Source organism: Protopterus annectens, chromosome 13.part0 (assembly GCF_019279795.1).
Source record: "Protopterus annectens isolate FY-2018-M chromosome 13.part0, PAN1.0, whole genome shotgun sequence".
Lineage (NCBI taxonomy): Eukaryota > Metazoa > Chordata > Ceratodontiformes > Protopteridae > Protopterus > Protopterus annectens.
Window position 1 is genome coordinate 117,718,008 of NC_056747.1, and position 20,171 is coordinate 117,738,178.

A 20,171-nucleotide genomic window follows, 5' to 3' on the forward strand; every position below is an offset into this window, starting at 1 on the left:
ATCAACTAAGGCCCTGTGATTGAATGAGTGACAGATGGAGCAGTCCTCCTGGAGATGGAGGGGCCCCAAACAGTATACATACAATAAATGTGCATTGGAAAAAGGGATTTTATGTCCACATTTCTGGCATCTCTTAAAGCCAGAAGGGGCTTTAGTTTTATCAGCCATATCTACAATTAAAACCTGGTACAAAGCAGGTATAGACACACACACACACACGGAAGAAGCCTCATACAACAGAAACAATGGGTCTATATTATATGTTCAAAGTCTGAAAACTTCGAATCTCATATGACTGACTCCGTATGAGCGAAGATTTCAAACATTGAACATGAAATATAAACAAAACTACCTGAATGTTCTATGCAGGGGGGGGGATCCCCTGTACCTCCCACCCCCCCCCGTTACTTAAATATACCAACTCTGAGATCGCACTACATTGACGTGAAGGGAAATATTCCCTATGGTGATCTCCGTTGAAACGTTCAATGTTTGAAAACTTCGCTCATATGATGTCGATCATATGAGATTCGAAGTTTTCATACTTCTAACTTATAATATAGACCTGAAACAACTAAGTCTTAAAACAATTTTTTTTAAATAGTAAAAAAGGCTCAAAGAAAACACTGTCAGCAATGGTAGTCTAGACTACATGAGTGTAAACAGATATCAAATACCGTGAAAGGAAAAACAAGGAAGAAGGAATATAAAATACACTGAAGTGTACAGAAATAGTAAGGGCATATAGACAATTAATTATTTTACAGAAAGAACTGTAATAAAAAGTAGAAGTAAAGTTCAAAATACAAAAACTGCCACTTAGCTCAAGAGCAATGGAGAACCATAACCGACACAAAAAGCTGCAAATGAGGTAACTGGGAGAGGAGCATTATGGGTAAGGGTTAAGCTTGACAGTTTTTGATGATCACAAGGGGTAGTAATAGCTAAATCGGTTCTGATGCTTGGAAATGAACTCATATGGTAAGGATAAAATGAAAATTGACATCAGATCAAAGGATACATTTTAAAACTGTGAGTTATGAGCAGCATACTACCTGAACTAACAGAAAACAAAGGTGGTCAGGGTTAAGGATGTAGTTTAAGCTAGCAAAAAATGGCATGGACATCATGTATAAATGGGTTATTGGAGTAGCAGTAATCCAGCATACTACATATTTATTTATTTATTTTGACATTTGCAAACCGGATATGTCCGAATGAGCATATGCCCTTTTTCAGCGGAGGCCCGGGAAGCAAAGCACCATACAGAACACATTATTAAAGAAGTAATAAGTTAACAATACAAAGTACAGATAACTGTACGAATGTGGAAAATATGGAACGCTTCACGAATTTGCGTGTCATCCTTGCGCAGGGGCCATGCTAATCTTCTCTGTATCGTTCCAATTTTAGTATATGTGCTGCCGAAGCAAGCACAAAATTTAATAGGAAAAGCCCTGTATATAAAACCAACATTTTTTGTAGTTATTTTACTTGCAGTGACCCCCCCCCCCCCATATCATTTTTTTTGTTAGTATTCCTTCTTACATAGTATACAACATATATAACAGAAATACAATGTTTAAATGAATTAAGGACTGCTGCTGTAAGAGGAAAATACAAATAAATCACCGCGGTGCAAACACGCAATGCATTATGGTTGTAGGCGTGCGAAAGGAAAATTAATTTTGGATTGTGCTATTATTCTTGACTTGTGCTTGCCTAAAGGATATACTGGTTTTAATATCTAGTAAAAGAAATGTGTAATCTGGAAACTAATAACGGTACAGTGACGCAAAAATGCATAACTGTAAACTAACTGGGAATATATATTATACATAGCTGCATCATGCACTGCGGATTGGCCAGTCTTCTAAAATATAGAGGGGAGGGGCACGTGAGTCTGTTTTTACACCAAGAATCAGGACTGAAAATCGAAATGAGGAAAAGTAATTTATCTGAAAGTGAAGCCCTTAAAGTTGTTATATGCCTTTCTCAATTTTCTTCTCATAGGTGCTAAGGAGCAGTAGACAGTATTAACCGTCAGTGTTTACTGTATTCATCAATGTACCCGTTTTTAAAATGTTTAAAACATTACGGTTTAAGAAGCTGGGAGAGCAGACACGATGCCCTCATTCATGAAGCAGTATAGTGGGCGGGAATTGCTGCCGCGTGTTGAAAACATGACAAGTTACGTAAGTGGCGGTTCTCGGCGCCTTTAGTTACTGTACAGTGAATTAGGCCCGTTTTGGCCGCTACCGTCCTGGCGGAGCTAGCGGGGTCATGGAACCAGAGCTGGAACGTAAAGCAGAAGTAGAAGAAACCCGTGATCCGGAACACGAAGACGGGACAGCTGATGAAATACCACAACCTGCCCTGTTATCGGCAGGTCATCAGCGAGCGGTTAAACTGCCCCTGACGCGGGTAAAAGCTCTTATGAAGGCCGACCCGGATGTCTCGTTGGCAAGCCAGGAGTCAGTATTTATCATCGCTAAAGCAACAGTAAGGATGTACCGTAACAGTGTAAATTACACACTTTTGTTATGCCATACGCACAGCCACTGTGCTTTCCCATCACGTTAGTATAATAACGCTAGGAAGATCCTTCATGAATACATAAATGTTAATTACTGCATTGATTGTCAGGCATGCTCAACAGGCATCAGTGCTTAGTTTACAAATGCCTAGGGGGCGGAGTCGAGCGTTGTGGTCAGAGCCCTAAAAGATGGTAACGTTTGACGGAAGTACAGAATTGGATGACAGAAACAAAGATAGTTTTACTGCACTATTCAACAAAACTGTCAGCTACCTCTCAATCTGTGGTTTTCTGGCAAATCCCTGAGGATTGAAGTCACGAAATAATGACAAGACACTTGAATTTCAGACTTCATATTCTTCAGAAAAGCGTGTTAATAACAAAAACCTATTATTCTAGCAACTTTCTAAGTTTGTAAGAGCAACACTTAAAATCTGAACGCTTTGGCCCATCGCCCCCAAATTATTTTAGGCTTTGTCCAGCTTTCTTTTGCTAAGTTGTTGAGAACTATGAAGTCTATCAGAAACTGTTAAGCTGAAGAGCTTGACTTGGTTGTCTTATAGTAAAGTATCCAGTCTGTTGCTGCCAGTGAATCAACCCATCTGTCTTTATGGGTGCAACTCCCTTGAGCCCTTCTGTGTCTGAAATGTTTCCCATCTCACATCTGTGCCTTGTAACCTGAAACTTTCCTTGTGACCTGTTAAGCTTTTCATAGTATTTCTTTCTTCTATATCTGTACATCACAGAAGGTGCATATTGTGCAGTTTAAGTGGCTTGGGGTGTTTTTCCCTTTCCTCCCTTTTAGGTGCCCTGTTGTTTGCATACTTTACAGTCCAAGGTTTTGTTTAGGTTTTGGGTAGATTTTTCACTGGAAATAGTTTGTATTTCTGACTAATGTGACGTTTCTGAATATTTGATGTACTAAACCATTGCTTTTAACAACCTGGCTTGCTGCTGAAAAGGGTTTGATGACCAGCATACCTACCTGGTCATCAAATGTCAATAGTTCACCATTGAAGTGTAGTGCTACATCTTTGGTGCTGTAATCTCTTTCGTTGTATAATTATTATATGCTCCATGAGATCCTTCATGCTGCTCATTCTAAATTTTATAACTTGCTCTCTTAGTGTCTCACTGCCTGGACTTGTGATAACACCATCCTACTGAAGTACCTATTAAACAGGGACAATCTGTGGTCTCTTTACTCCAATTGGTACTGCAGCCGTATGAACCTATATTGGATGGGAAATAGGAAATTCACTCCGGGGATCACCTCTGTGGCTCTGCTCGACAGGGGCAAAGGAAAATAATTTTCTTGGGTGGTGAAAGCCAGGGTACCTTTTTTGGCTAGGCTTGTGTAGGCCCTAGGACTGATAGCCTAGTACCTACCTATGAACCTAGTTATTGTTAGGCATAGCTATCAAGAAATTTCACCTTTCAGAATTTCATTCCTTCAGCATATGTTTGTAGAACATGAGCATTTTTACCTCTGAAGGCCCATTTGGGTAGAGCCTATTTAGAGTGGCTAGTTTTGGGATAAAATTTCTGCTTAGCAGTTCATCTGACAGTATAAAAATGAATAACAGTAATGTATAGGTATCATTTGTAAGGCTGAAGCTGTGGAGATTATAGTAAAGTATTCTATCTGTTGCTGCCAATGACTCAACAAGTAGATAGGGATTGGAATAAGCATCCCTCATTGGTCGTTTTGAATATTTTAAAAGTTTTCTCTCTCAATATTTTAGCTTCCGGTATCTAGGCCCTGCATTTGAGCAGGTTTCTGCTTGTACCAAGCTGAACTGAGGTGGGCTACCAGCCACAACTCTGAGCTGAGATACCAGATGACTAGAAGCTTCTGAGCTTCCAAAAAACATAAGTTGCCTGTTTTTTTTTTTTTTTTGCTTATTTATACTATTTACTGCATTTTATTTCCTGCTGCCGACTTTTATACTCTTACTTATAAACTGTGTAATAAACTACACTGTTGTATTGCAATTGTCTGCATTACTGTGCGTGTTATTTCTTTGTTCACAGTTTACAAAGCTTTTTGTGCTGTTTTCACTGTTTAAGTATTTACTGATATTTTTCACTGTTTTGAAGTATCTGTTCTGCTTGTTCTGGTTTTCCGCCAAGCAGTGTTTAAATAACTGATCTGTTAGCTGTTTAAAACATTCTTTAGAGCATCTTTGCTGATTTTCTGCTATTTAAACCAGTTTTTAGTGTCTCACTGCTATTTTTTTTTTTTTTTGCTGTGTTAAACATTCTGTATTGTTTCCCGCTGAAACTAGGGTAGATAGTAGCTGTAGAATAGTCCAGTTACAGACTTACTGCATCTGGGTTTGATGGTAGTGGTTGTTTGTTTTGAGCATGTTTTCCAGGCTATCTTGGATTGGAAGGGGCCATTCTGCACTTTAGTGAGAGGAATTGTGTTGATTGGACCCTGTCTGGTAAACGGAGGCCGGTTTAGGGCTTGGAATAAGCATCCTCATTGGTCCTTTTTACTCTTTTTAAAAGTTCTTTTTTCGTTCAAGTTTTTAGTTTCTGGTATTTAGGCCTTGCATTTGAGCAGGTTTCTTCTTGTTGCGCAGCACCACATACTACCGCGTATGTTGTGCACAAAACCCGGACAGTTAAATTTAACAGTTTTTCCCTTAGATACTGCTGTAACACACTAGTGTAGCCCTTATCCTTAGTGCTTTCCCGGTCAAAGAAATGCTGCTGCTAAGCTGTAACCTATTAACCACCTGCAAAAAAATAACTAAATAAAACCCCAGGCAGAAATATCCAACCACTGAGCTCCTCCATGAATGTCAACAGTCTTCAACCTAGCATTATGGACAGTTGGACTACCCTTGTTTCTCCTGCCAACCTTGTTGACTTGGGTCTCTTGAGGCAGTGTAGCAATTGCCTCATGTACACCGACAATCTTCTGCTAATAACTCACTCAGAGGTGTATCTACTCTAAGAATCTTGAATGCATGCTCTCTCGCACTCAAAACAGTAACACGGAAGAGGTTGTCACCTCACCCTCCACTACATATGCATATAGTACCATTACTCATACTCACAGTACGCATCAAACACAAAAATCTATATATTCGGAGGGTCTTTCAAAAAAATTATCTAAACACTAGAGATCGCCAAAACACAAGACTGCTACAACTAACACAGTCCCCACAGCACCCATGACACATAACACCAGTGTCTCCCCCAGAAAGCCCATAAGGTGAAACACTCAACAACAAAATTTTCTTGTCATTGGAGATTCAGTAGTGAGAAGCACAGATGTCCCACTCACCAGGTTGGGCAAGGAGAAAGTCATTGTCAGCTGTCTGTCCAGTGCCAGTATTCATCAGATCATGCATGCACTCAGGTCTCTCAGTAACAGGTACCATTATGACTTTGTCATAGTTCATGTTGGTGTGAACGACCTCAGATGTACCTCACTGGACTATAAGAAGAGAGGCATGGTTGAGTATGTGTCCCATGCAGGTATGTCCCTAGCCTTGAGCAGCATACTACCCTCACCTAGAATGATGCCGCAGCATAAACAACAAAATTATTGATTTCAATAATTGGCTTAGTGTTTGGTGCCATTCAGAGGGGAACCAGTTCCTGTCAGCCTGGAAATCCATGGTGGACAAACCTCGCTAATTTGCCAGAGATGGTTTGCACCTGGCACTTGTAGGCTTTTGGCTGCTGGCAAAGACTCTTGCCTCCCCATAGTGCCTTTTTAGGCAAGGTCTCAAACATTATTACTGACGTGAAATTAGCCAATCAGAATAAAATAAGGGCCATGCTGCTAAATAAACCAAAAACTGTACTTCCTGAAAGCACTTTCACTAGAAGATGTAGATGTTTGTGCAGTCACAGAAACCTGGTTCAAGTCTTCAGAGAGTACCCCAGCCTTACAAGGCTACAATGCCTTCTACACCTTTAGACTGGAAAATCAATGCGTGAAAACCAAATTAGGCGGTGCTTCTATCTATATTAGAGATAAAATCACCTCCCATCTAGTTAGATTGGACATCTCCATGGCGTTACTCCAAGTCCAGGTTACCGTGGGTAAGACCCCCATTCAAGTCATAGCCAGTTATAGAGCCCCCTCAGTGGGTCACAGTGCCCATGAAACCTACTTGACCAAACTGGAGACAATCCATATTTTACAAAACACTCTGGATATGGGGGATTTCAATTATCCCACCATTAACTGGGGAACCTACGCTAGCCCCAACTCGCTAGTGCAAAAGTTCCTAGACTTTTTGTTAGTTCAAATGTCCTGGAACAAATTGTTCATACCCTGACAAGAGGAACAAACATTCTACAGCTGGTCCTCATTAACATGTCAGACAGATGCACTGTCGCAGCTCTCAGAAACTCATTAGTTAAATCTGACCACAAAACGCTCACCTTCAAGCTGGCACTAGCACCATAACTCACAAAGGCTGAAATCGGACTAAAAAACTTCACCAAGGCAAACTATACCCTAGTAGGCAAAGATATAAATGCATTCCAAGCCCCACCCAAAGCTGGAAGTGGTAACTACACAGAAGCTTACACTAAAGCCCTGTACAGTCACTTGCATAAGTGTGTAAACTTGGCCATACCAGAAAGAATCAAAGCTAGAGTCCCAGGTAAAAACAAGCTGCCATGGTGGACATCCAGCGTCAACAAACTTTACAATAAATGCAAAATGTTGCTGTTCAAGAAAACAAAGGTAAAGCCCCAACAATGGACAAGTACCCTCCTCAGCCTCAACGGGCAAATAAGACAACTTGTTAAATCCTCTAAGGGTTCCTTTGAGAGAAACGTAGCAAGTACAGCCAAGGATAACCATAAGGCCTTTTACAGCTAAGTACGTAGCCTAAAAGGTAGGACCCCAGCGTGTGCAGAACTAATGACCAATGGAATCCTGCACACTGACCCCACAGAGATAACAAACCTGTTAGCAGATAGGTTTGGTGAAAATTTCACTCCCCTATCCCCTCCTAACTTATAAACCTTCCCCCTAACCCCCCCACCCTACATATCTGAAGAGCAGGTCCTCAGTCTTCTCCGAGGCAAAACCCACAGCCTCTATGGGACCAGACAACATCCCAGGCTGTCTTCTATACAGGTTAAAACATGAATTAACATCAGCATTAAGTACCTTTTTCAATCATAGCCTAATCACAGGCTTTGTTCCTACGGAATGGAGAACAGCAACAGTTATTCCCCTCCACAAAGGTGGGTTAGCAACAGACTCTGGGAATTACAGACCTATAAGCCCGCATCTTTCAGGCCATGGAACGTGTCATTATGGACCTCGTAAATAAAGACATAGGCAACCTCCAAACCCTGGATTCTAGCCAATTCGGCCTCATCAAGGGCGGATCCTGACTGTTAAAACTGGTGGACTTGAAAATGTGACCAGGGCAAATGTGTGCACACAGCATACCTCGACTTGGCAAAGGCTTAAAACACTCCCACATTCAGGCATTACTGATAAACGTATCAAACTGAATATAAATCCCTTCATTGTAAGATGGATTGCTAACTGGCTCACAAACCAGTCACACACCATCAAAGTGGGTTGACACCACATCAACCAGCAGACCTGTTACCAGTGGGATGCCACAGGGGTCAGTGCTGGGCCCCCTACGGTTTGGTATATACTTCTCAGAAGTTCATGTCAAAACTAAGGGGTTGTTGCTGACCAAGTTTGCAAATGACTGCAAACTAGGTGCAATCACTGAATCCCCAAGTGATGTCAGTGTACTCCAGGGGGGTCTCACACAGATCAGCGACTGGTATATTAGTGACGGTCTCGGACTGGATGCAAAAAATGCATCATCATTCCTTTTGGCACAAATAGTGTTCCGTCACACTATCAAATCAACAGCAATACCTTAAGTACCAAAGAAGTGGGAAAGGACCTGGGATCACAAGTTGACTGCAACCTTAATGTCGACCACCATGTGTCTACTGTAGTATGGAAGGCTTTCTGTGTAGCACACTTGATTGGTAAAGGCATCACCTTGAGAGCTAAAGAGGTTACAACCCCTGTATACTCGGCACTAATCCAGCCCATAATTGAGTATACGCCCTGTTCGGCATTTACCGTGCAAAGCACCTGCAGCAACTGGAGAGATCTCAAAGGTTTATAACAAAAAAGATCAAGGGGGGTCCACCATGTGCCTTACACAGGCAGACTAAAGGCCCTGCCACTATACTCTGTGTCAGACAGACTTCTTAGGGGAAACTTATGCGTGGCCTACACAACAATCCAAGACCCAAACCTAATGAACTTGCTGCATATCAGTAAATCAAACGGGACTAGGGCTACCTGTTACAGAAACTTAAATATGGCCTCCAACTTAGGACATGCTGGAGGGACAAATTCTCTCCCAGCAACTGCCATGTCTTTGGAACAGGCTACCAATTCATGTGAAAGAGAGCACCTCTTTGACAGTGTTCAAGAGAAACCTGGACGAGTGGATGGGGCACTATAAATTCTTACTGGGAATAGCACCCACAACCCTCCTGGACATAGGTAGTCATCACTAAATGCAGTCTTGGGTATTGACTAGCATTTTCATGGTATTACATTGGGATGAAACGTCTAGGCTTAAAATTACCTCTGGGTCGATGGTCTAGTAATCTCCTATGATCCTAGGAAATGGGGATAGAATAACATCTTAACGAAGTGTTTGCATACTTATCAGATATTGCATGTAATCAGACATTCAGAAACATGTCAAAATTAATATTTAATCATGAGAGCTCCAGTATCCTCTAAAAAGACAGACTCTACCACATCTACTGAAAGCCATCACAGGAGATCTTTATATGAAAGGTTTTAATTGCGCTGTTATTAATATATGGGGTGTATGGGTTCGAATGCCATTTTCTAGCTGCAAGAATTTAAGAAGTTTTTTTGCTATTTGGTGCTTATTCATTTTGGATGACTTGGCCTGAATAAGTGTCTCATGGAGGCTAAAGCTTATTCTATGTGTTTTTGTATACTTTAAAATGCTGCAAACATTCAGGTGTTACATGGTGTCAGTACTGATGAAATGTTTCTGTAGAAATTAAGAAATGTATTTATTTCAAGAGTTTGTCATGGAGTGTGATTCTCAGTGGAAAAATACCATGACTGCAAGTACTAGGGTTTTCTTTTTCACTGTAATGAAGCTTACCTGAAAACTGGAAGCTTTGGCTTTAGAAATGCATTTTATTCTTCACTGCGAGCAGATTAGCCAGGGAGCCTGACAAGCCGGAGTGCGTCATGTTTCTTTGTCACTGATGAAGAAGGCCCAAAGGTGTTTGTTACTTTTGTAGGAGAGAGGGAAGACAAAATAACTGAAGTTTGGGAAAGTTTGTAAATTATTGTGCTTTTATAAAGAACTTTTCATTTAGATGTTTGTTACTGTGGTAGAAAAAAATCATAGACTGAGTTTGGTGAGTTGTATGATGTAAAAGACAGAATAGTTTGTGGGCTAAAAATTATCAAAAGGGGGTTGGCTTTTAAGGGAAAAGGACCAAACCATATCAGATATTGATGATTGCTTGTAAGTGTTGAGACTTGAGACTTGCTTCCTTGGAGAAGCCTGGACTTGTTTTGGGGAGACTGTCCAAGTCTGTTTATGTGTGAATGTGGTGTTTTTTCATAGATTTTCATTACCTTTTGAACCATGGCATATGGTATCACTTATAGTGTGATGCATTATCACCGCTATTAAGTATAAATTGTGTTTTTTAATAAAAGCCGTGTTAGTTGCCTTTTTCCTACACTTATGTCACAGCTTTTTTTATTAGCCCTTGACAAACTTTATCCCTCAGTAATGTCAATTTAGGGATAGTTTGGAAATATGTCCATATACCCATAGATGCATCTCTGTTCATGAGTGGGAGTGAATCCATTAAAGTTAGTGCCTGGATGAATCCACAATCAATAAGGTGATGTCACTGAGTGACACAGTTCAAGTATGTGTGCAAATTCTTAATAAACAAACAACAGCAACAATCTGAAAAGCTTTAAACTTTCTATTAAGGAACACCTCCCACTGTTTATTCTGAATTTTATGCCAGACCAAAGTAAAGAGGACTGAAAGTGAATGAAAGTGTTTGCCACAGGTGAATTAATCTACAAAAGCAGGTATTGATTTGTCTGAATCTTAAGTGTGTGTAGTATTTGTTTTCTTGTGTATAGTGTAACATGTGCATGTATTTTTTAAGGGTAGGCTCAAAGTGCTATTCTGATGGTTATAAGATTTGGCATGTGGTGGAGGCTTACTGTGATACGGTCCAATCACCTGTTTTATAGAGGAAGTTTGTTTGAAAAACCTGTGGTATAGACCAAAGTTAATTAGTTGTTTTAATCAAGGATGTTGAAGTAAGATGTAGTACAAATCAAGTAAAAAGACACAAAAGAAAAAAAAAATATTTGAGAATGTATTGCAATTGGAGATAAGACAAAAGGGTATAAGGTACACAGAAAATATCCTGCAATTGTATGTCAGTTGTCATAAGTCATGATTTTAACACGAAAGATAGCATTGTACTGAGTTTAGTTAGTTATGTAGTCTGTGCTGCAAATGAATAGTTTTCAGAGGTGTGTACAGGGAAAGGCACATGTTTTGAAAATAATTTGTATGATTTTGATTATAATCATAATACCAAGTTGCATGTTACTTTTGAAGTGAAATGTTGGTGCTGTGATATTTGAAAATGTATTTGAATCTGTGTGACCTGAGTGGATGTTAGATTGTTGACAAGAAATTCTGAGAACTGATAAATGAAATGTAGAATTCATATCAAACTAGACACAGATGTAGAATATAGCATGTTTGAAGGTACATATAAAGCATTGAGGTTTTTAGGCATTAGAGAAACTTCTGTGCATATGGTTAACATGTTGAAGGTATCAAGTAAATGCATTTGGATCAAAAGCTGTTGAAGCAAATAAGAAAAATAAGTGCCAAACCCTGTTTAAGATCCTAACACTTAACTTGGTTATCTTTATATATTGGGCTATTTGGTTTGTGAGATGCAAAGAGTGATAAAATGAATTTGCAGTGTAAAAAGCAAATGGTGCATTTGGATGGCAATAGGCATGTAGTTCCAGAGACCTCTCAGTTTATGTGCAGAGCCATTGCAGTGGTAGCCTTTGTGACAGTGTTGATTTACTGTTGAAAAGCAAAGACACAGTTTATTGATCAGTTCATTTTTTAAATGTATTTGCCTTTGTTTACTAGGATAGGCTAACTGAGCCTCAAAAGGCCATTTTTGTTGGTGGCTCTGGTTGAAGAGATCCACATGTAGTAGTGAACTACAAAATATGTGCAAAAAATCAGTGGCTTTTATTGTTATTGATATCCGAATACAGTAGTACACTAACTGTAATATATTAAGGGGGTTGACTAAACACATAGGGATGTGTAACAGTAAGAAGAAATACTGACCAGTTGCACACATTTAACAAATACAAACTATTCATGCATGCATATTTACATCCACTTTTTTGATTGCATTGCCTACATGTGCAATTATTTCCTTGTGTTCTACCGGAATAACAGATATAAGTATGTTGGTGATAAGAGCAGGGTAATATGAAGAGAAAGAGATGTATTAAGAACACTTCTTACAGAATGAGAATCCTTGTCACTAGTTTGTGCGAAAGATAAGATAATTTTAGTATTGTTATTATTATTATGACAGTATATAACAGTTACTTTTCCACCCTGGAAGGTATGCTTCAGCACTGTGTGCTTATACATTTCCTTGTTTCTGTTATGTGACTATTTTTGTAGGCATGTTAGTACCGGCTTCAGATGTAGAGTTTGAAAGTTGTTGTTGTGTCTTTCGGCTTTTCCCGGTTAGGGGTCCCACAGCGGAACTCCGGTCCGCTAATGATTGGCAGTTGATTTTTACGTGCTGAGTTACCAGCCCTGACGCACAACCTTCAATGAAGGTACGCCCCTTCACGCATGCCTCCACACAGAAGACGCTCTAACTGAGAATTGAACGGGACAACGTCTTACTGTGAGGCGACAACGCTACCACAGCACCACCACCGCAGTTTATAGAGTTTGAAAGTTAAGGTATTTTAAGTTGTAGAGCCCTCATTGTCATGATGTGATTTGGCTTCTTGAAGTAAATGCTGTTGTTGGGATCTTAAAGGTCTAGAAGGGCTACATGTTTGGACCAATGTTTGCATTGCAAGTTATTTGTTAGGTATAATGCAATGTATTGTGATCAAGTTTGAGTTCAGTTAAATAAGTTTATTTTGAAGGTCTTGCCAGTTTATCTTGTGTAATGCCTGATGTGCTTACCCTCATCAGCAGAGTCTGAAAGAGTTACCCATTGCTTGAAGTGGTCTTGTTAGTACCAGATAATATTTTTTTCAGCACTAGCAGCTAATGGGTTATGACAAATAAAGTTAGATGTAGAAAGCTCTAAATTTTTTTACCGTTGCACTCTGTTATGAAGGTGCAGATTCTTTAAACTTAATTTGATATTTCATTGGCACTGGTATTACTCCAAAGAAATGTTGAACAAGCAGTTAAAGGCTTGAAAGTTGTTACTGAAGATATATTAGTATAAAGTCTGCCATGAGTGTGACAATACAGCTGTTGAGTGAAATACACCATTAAGAAGGTGCAAGTTTTTTAACCTTCCGTTTGATATTTTATCGGCACCAGTCCTGCTGCAAAGAGTTGTTGCAGATGGTTGAAGGCTTGAAAGTTGTAGTGTGTGGAGTGCTGTAATTACTCTCTGAAAGTGTGGGGAAAAAAGATATGCTTGTCAAGCTCTTCCCTAGTTCGAGACCCAGTCGTAACAAACTTTTGTTAAGCACCCCTAAATGCTGTTACAGATATTCCAAGGTCTGTTAAACTCAGGTGTTGCGCTAGGAACTAAAAATAGACAGTGCCGGCTGGCAAAGAACTATGGTAGAAGAATTATAGCAGAAGGTAAAATAGCTTTTAAAAACTGTTAGAACTTCACTCTGTCACATTTATAAAAAATGTGGTAGAACGAAATCTCTAATAGCTTTTAAAGCTGGTAGTGCTACAGAGGAATACTCGACTTCTGCCTGCTGACCACATCCTCCAATTATTCACGATGAATGCCCCTGATTTTACTTCATGTTTTTTCTCATGCCTCTTACATAAAATTTTTGATTTTTCTGTTTAATCCCCAAGGATTACAGCCTGTCAGTAATGCCAGACAGATTTAAAAATGTTTTTTATTCTGAAAATTCATATTGAAGCAAAACCTGTTGTTCTGTTAACCTTTTAAGTTATTAGAACAATGTATGTAAAAAACTGTGCTGATTTTGGATCAATCGTACTATCCATTGTATTTATTTGGATTTGTACAGAATACTTAATCAGAGACGTTGAGTGGCATGCTACTCTCTGTCTGACAGCACTCGCTAAGTGCTTTATCACCTTACAAAGCCAGTAAAACAATTAGTTTTGTTATACTTTCTGTCTGCCTGTGTGTCCCTCTTCCCCTTTCTTTCTATAGTTGGGAATACGTGGAGCAGATAGTCAGTGACAGTGGCGAATGGGTAACACATTTGTCTTTGGTGCTGAAATATCAGAATGCTGTGGGCTGTATTGTCACACCAGGTACATGGATTCATTTCAAAATTGCCACTGCAGTGCAGTATAAGGGGAGAGGGTGCTGCACTCCTGAGTGTGACGTCCTTAGATGAGGTGCGAGGTCATATCTGCTTGTGTTTAACAAAAAAGAGTAGGGGTTGCTTTATTTATACATCTTAATACTCTACACATTTCTACATTGTTTGCACACTCATATTCGCAATATTAGTACACCGTTTCACATTAGTATTTACACTTTTCATATTTATCAGAATCACATTGTCATCACATTAACAATTATTCTTAAATCTTTTTTTATCCTACCCTCTATCCTTTCTTCAACTTTTTTTTATTTCAGCTAATGCATCTTCTTTTTCTCTCTTTTTATTGTACAATAATCATTATAGCTTCTTTTCCACAATACCCATATTGCAACAAACAATATTTTGCCCTGTTTGTCAGTTTCACATTTCCTTCCTTTCTCATCCTTTCCATATAATACTGTATCCATGTTTATATTTCTGAACCCTTTTCATTTATACTTTTGTAAAACTTTTTACAAAACATTTCATTGTTTTTACATTTTATAAAGCAAAGTTTCATTGTTTCTTCCTCATTAAATTCATCAAATGTGCTTTGCTCTATTATTTTGTTTCATATTATCTTTTACTGTTAATTTGTTTAGCAAAATTCTCCACAGAAAATCTCCCACCTCCTAAGACCTGCCATACCGTTTCCTTCCTATTTTGTACTGCATCTTCCTGTAATTCTGGGTAATATTATTCCATGAGCATATTGTACAATTGCTTTCTATCTCAATCAGGTTTGGTAAATTTAACTTCCATAACTTAGCATTATTTTCATTATTCCTACCCTTCTGTCTTCTCTTCCTTGTTACTACCTTTTGTCCCACCTTCATTTTTGTCATACTTTTTCATATTTCATGGATAATATTTTCCTAATATTTGTTTTTGTCTGTTTCCTTTATACTCCTTGTTACTCAAAACAACTGCATCGATGCAAAGTATACTACAGTTTTTTTTATTCAAACCACCTTCTTTTTTTTATTGTAGATCATCGTTCTTTTAGTTTGGTTCAGTTTCGATTCCCAAATAAAATTGAAAAGTACCTCTTAAGAGTTCTTTCTCCTCCTTAGCTGGAAGCACATACACCCACCTTAAACTTTGCTAGTTTGTAATTAAGTAACTTGTATACCCTTATTCTTATAAGTTAAAACTCTTCCACCAAATCTAACTTTCTAAATTCTTCCATTACTTCTTTCCATTGTCCTTGTATGCGTTCATAGTCTCCAAATTTAACTCCCAATACACTTCTTTCTTTTCAGGTAAAATATTATATTAAGGTCAATTTGTTTAACTGCGGTACAGCTTTTTAAATAACTTTCCAGTCCTTGCCACAGTTTCACTAGTCCGGAAGTAGCCTGCCTATAACAAACCCGTAAATATTATGTTACTTTCTCTGTCTCCAATCTTGTTTCTGCCATGCTGCATGTATGCATTATTGTATTCATCACAAGTACAAAACGCACGTTTAAAGCATGTCATTATTTAATAACTCCTTTATTAACTATTATTTTTCTTCTCATCCATCCATTTGCCATAACATTCTCCCAGGATTTTTCACTTCTTTTCTTCCAATTCCACATGCCTGAACATCTTCTACGTTGCCTCATGGCTCACTCTGTCAAATTCTTTTGATACTTTACATTACTGTTTTACCGCTTGTTTTCTTTCAAAGTCATATCTACCACCTCTTTTGCCATTGCTAACATTTCTTTCATATCTCTGCTTCATGTACCAAAATTCCATCCCCTTTAATTTTGTCCAATATTTTCTGCATTATGTTCATAAAAAGTTGTAATCTGCATTTCAGGTGTTATTAGCCTCCCACTTTTTATATGCCTTATTTCTTTTTTCCTTATAATCACCTGCAGTGTATCACCTGCAGTTTTTATACCTTTCTCCAACCACTCGTTCAATATTTTAATGAACACACTCCTTTTTTAACTTCCGTCCATTCCTTTGTAATGTGCATAGCTCCCTTACAGTTTCCTAAAATTCTTCCAGAATTGTTTTTTTACAATTTCAGATCTCGGTTCTGCCTCCTATTTATTTTTCATATATTCAACTTACAAATCATTCAACCTCCTTCATAATTTCTTCCTGTTTATATTTTATATTGTCTTGTTTGTCAGGTGTTGTATTTATCTTATTTTCTTTCAACTTCATTGCCAAAAACATTGACGTTTCCTAATTTTTTTCTTTTAAAAAGAATTATTGTCTACGCATCATTGCCTTTATTTTTCTATTTATCTTTTTCATACTTTCTCATAATTTCATCATACTCAATCTTAGCTCTCTACATTCTGTTCCTAACTTCTAAAAAAGCTTTTCTTTGTACACTACCCACCAGTATATCCAATTTTCATAATGAACTGTTAGTCATGTATTCTATCTAGGATTTTCTAGATTCTTCCTTTTGCTAACCTTACAAACTAATGCTGTTATTTTTCCTTCCTTTATTTTCTCTGTCATCTCCTGTTATAACCCGTATTTCTGTGTGATCTGAAAATTCAGTCATTCCGCCCCCGCATCACTTATATCATATCGTTAGAACATATTACATGTTTTATTTCAGTTTTTAAAATTTCTTTTCTGTATGTTCAATCCCTATTCTCAGCCTCCCACATTTTATTAACTTGTTCTCTAAATCTTTCATTCCTTCTGGTTAGAGGTAGTCTCCCACCAGAATTATTGACATATTCACCATTGTATACTTATTTTCTTAAACATTTCCTTTCAGACATTTGTGGATGCAGGTATCGCTCTGATACATCTTTCCTTTCTTATTGTATCACATATTACAACCCTTCTAGATACTAATTAATTTTTTGCCAACATGGCTCACTAGATGTAGTCTTCAACATTTAGAGGTAATCTTTTAAAACTTTTTTATTTATCATTTTTTGTATAAAAAGGGTGATCACATGCATCAAGATGTATATGAACACTGTATATTTTACGCCTTTAAATATGGCCATTGATAGTCCTCCTCCTGTACTGTTTTCTTCATTTTCTCTTTCATCTCTTAACAAAGGACAGTCAAGCCAGAAGTGTCCAATCATTATATTTTCTCTGTACTGGTTTACAGTTCCTGCTTGTATGCCTGCTTTCATTACAGTATTGCACCAAATGTGTTTTTCCCACACAAACACATAAAAAAGCTTTAGGTTGTCCCCAGTATCTAATGGTGCCCATTTCCTGTTTAACATTATTATGACTGTACATGCTGTATTTTTCGTTCACTTACATAAGAGTTACCCACATTTCTCACCCACCTGTCCAAACTTATCTTTCATTATGCGCTTTCTTATCATCGTGTATTTTATCACAAACAGGTAAAGTTCGGAACTTATTCTTCTACATCTGATGTTCTGAAGTGTACACTTAATTTTCTTTTTAATTACATACAGGATATTTCCATGGTGACATATTGTTTTTTACTCTGCTTCATTACTAAAATGTTCTGCTTACAAATGCCACTTTACGGAAGTCTTTGTTACCTTAGCAAATTAAACCTTGTGTCTCTAAAATAAAAATCTAGTGGCAAAATAATATTAACCATAATGTCATACCTGTTAATGGCTTCACTATTTTAATTTAAGATTTTTAGTACTGATTGTTTTCTCTGTTCATTCTGTACTTCAGTGTTCCTTTGCAGGCCTGCTCTTCTCCCTGCTCTTCTCCCTCCATGGTTTTGCCAGTCTGACTCTCAATTTCAGCAGAGCTCTTTGCAATTCTCCTTTCAGTATTTGCTTACTTTTTCTCACTTCACCCTGTTGTAGGTGTATGTCCTTAAAACAAACTTCATCACCAGCTGAATATGCATCCAAATTTATATCGGCAATTGTTTTTCTCTCCCAGCTTCTTAACCAACATTTTCAGAAATTTCTTGTTCCTACAGCTTTCTTTCTTCTGTGTTATTTCATTCAGCCTCATCTCCATCCTTTGATTCTTCCTCCTGGATTAAATCCATTACGACTTGTGTTTTAAGTCCTTTACTAATAACACTGGTTACAACTGCCTCTACTAGCTCTTTCCTTTCCCCCCTCTCCTACCTGATTTATTCAGACAGCCTTCCTAATGCTGTATCCACAACTGGATCTAGCCGCTCCTCCTCTTTTACCCATGGATGTCTCTGAGCTGGGGTCGATGTTGATCCTAAGGGCATTTTGGAGGGCAATGCCGGCAACTGCTTCTGCTTTTTGGGGGGGGATTATGACCTACCCTTATTTCCCTTGCATTCGGAGCATGTGTGAAGGCTTCCATCCTCATTGGACTACATACACCCCCCCCCAGGAGTGTTTCCAACAACCCCCCCCCCCCGAATGAGCATGGCTCAGATGCCCAAGCTCTTAATCAAAACCTGCTCTCCTGAGCCATAGTTAGAGTTCTATTTCTCTATGCCATGGTACTGGCCTTGCCTGTGCCATCTTTGTCAGGCTGCAAAATAAACAGACCTTTTGTAAATCCAGACAACTTCACCAGGTAAGTGTAAACATAAAACTAGAGCCACTGGAACCTAGGCAGTAGGGGTGCACAATAGAATTTAATTTGAAGTGACACAAATAGCACAGTTAAAAGCACGCGAGTTAAAACTTTTGCCCATTGCTCAGGGGTCATTGTTAAAACAAAGAGTGACTATTGTTTCAATAATAGTGTAAAATGACATGATTAAACAATTAAAGCAATTCATACACAGTTAGGCTTTTCTTTCAATATAGGTTTTAAAGGAGCAAAGCCATTAAAGCCTGGTGTGATATGGGCTTTCAGATGTATCCATCTTAATTCTGCCAACTCTGTTTTTAATAGTATGTCTTCTCAGCTCATATTTTCAATACATGTTTCTAACATAACAAATTTAAAATTGTGTTTTTTTACCTTTGTCAAATTTATGTTTTAAAAAGTGCATTTGTGGGTGTCTTTTGCTGTATTCAGATATGTGACTCCAAGCGTTACCTTCTCTTCCCCTAAAGCTCATTTGACTGAGACCAAACGGCTGACACTGCACTTCCCCTAAAACTCACTTCGCTGATAATTACTACTGGCAGTGTGTAGAACACTGTAAGGCTAGTAAAAGGAATATGTCCTTTTCCCATATAGTTGGGGGTGTGTGGGGGCTCAGCCCCCCCCCCCACCTAGTTTGGTTTTACTGAACAATATAAAAGCAAAATCAGAGAATATAAAAAATATGGGTTGCTGCATTTGCAGTCTCTTAAACCTGCGGCTGTTCCCCCTGTTTTGGCTGCTTTGCTGGATGCTTTCTTCAAGACTTCTCTGCCCCCTGCTCCCAAGAAGCCTGACATGTTTTATAGTGTGCTTGAGGATTGTTCTTTCTGTATAAATGTCCTGCTGCTGACCCCTCTGTAATGTCTGTGACCTCTGATAAGCCATCTCAGTTGCTTCCTTTCCCAAGTTATTGCCTTCTGACAAGGACAGCAGAACTATGGACAGGCTGGGTAAGAAGGTTGACACTTCTGCTACACTAGCTTTTAGAGATATTAATTATTAGACCCATATGTCTAGGCTTGTGTTGGATCTTCTTTCTCAGGCCTGTCGACGTATTTCTGATTTTCCAGACACTGATGGTAAAACATATGTTCCTTCCTTGCTGGGGACTTCTTCTTAAGTGTTTCGTCATTCTATTAAATGTCGTTATGATGCAGCAGATGCCTCTTCTAGGGCTGCTGTTTTTGGTTCAGTAATGAGGAGGTATTCTTGGTTTATGCTTCATTACTGATGATATTAAAGCTGAGTTGATGGATGCTCCTCTGGATTCTAAACTTTTGTTTGGGGAAGCTGCTGCTGGTTTGTTTGTCTCTTCAGGATAAGGGTAAGGCCTTACAGGAGCTTAAACATGTGTTTGTTTCTCCTATTCCTAAATTTCAGACAGATTACCCCGCTAAGTCTGCCTTTGTTATTAAGCAATCTCATCCTTCTACTAAAGGTAGGAAGAGTGGCAAACGG

The 20,171-nt window shown here is 38.6% G+C and overlaps 1 protein-coding gene and 1 non-coding gene across 3 annotated transcripts in view; one reads left to right on the forward strand and one right to left on the reverse strand.

The window, feature by feature from the left end:
* Nucleotides 1-1,330: 1,330 nt before the first annotated feature.
* Nucleotides 1,331-1,437, reverse strand: LOC122788474. Its single transcript, XR_006362679.1, has one exon. It is a non-coding gene; the product is annotated as a U6 spliceosomal RNA (small nuclear RNA).
* Nucleotides 1,438-1,955: 518 nt separating this feature from the next.
* POLE4 (DNA polymerase epsilon 4, accessory subunit) overlaps nt 1,956-20,171 on the forward strand; it is a 78,283-nt gene continuing 60,067 nt past the window's right edge. Inside the window, exon 1 of one of the 2 annotated variants that reach the window (XM_044090694.1) lies at nt 1,956-2,502. In XM_044090694.1, the coding sequence (XP_043946629.1) occupies nt 2,284-2,502 (219 nt within the window). In that variant the 5' untranslated portion in view covers nt 1,956-2,283. The remainder of the gene's footprint in view (nt 2,503-20,171) is intronic. The other variant, XM_044090693.1, reaches the window with a different exon arrangement.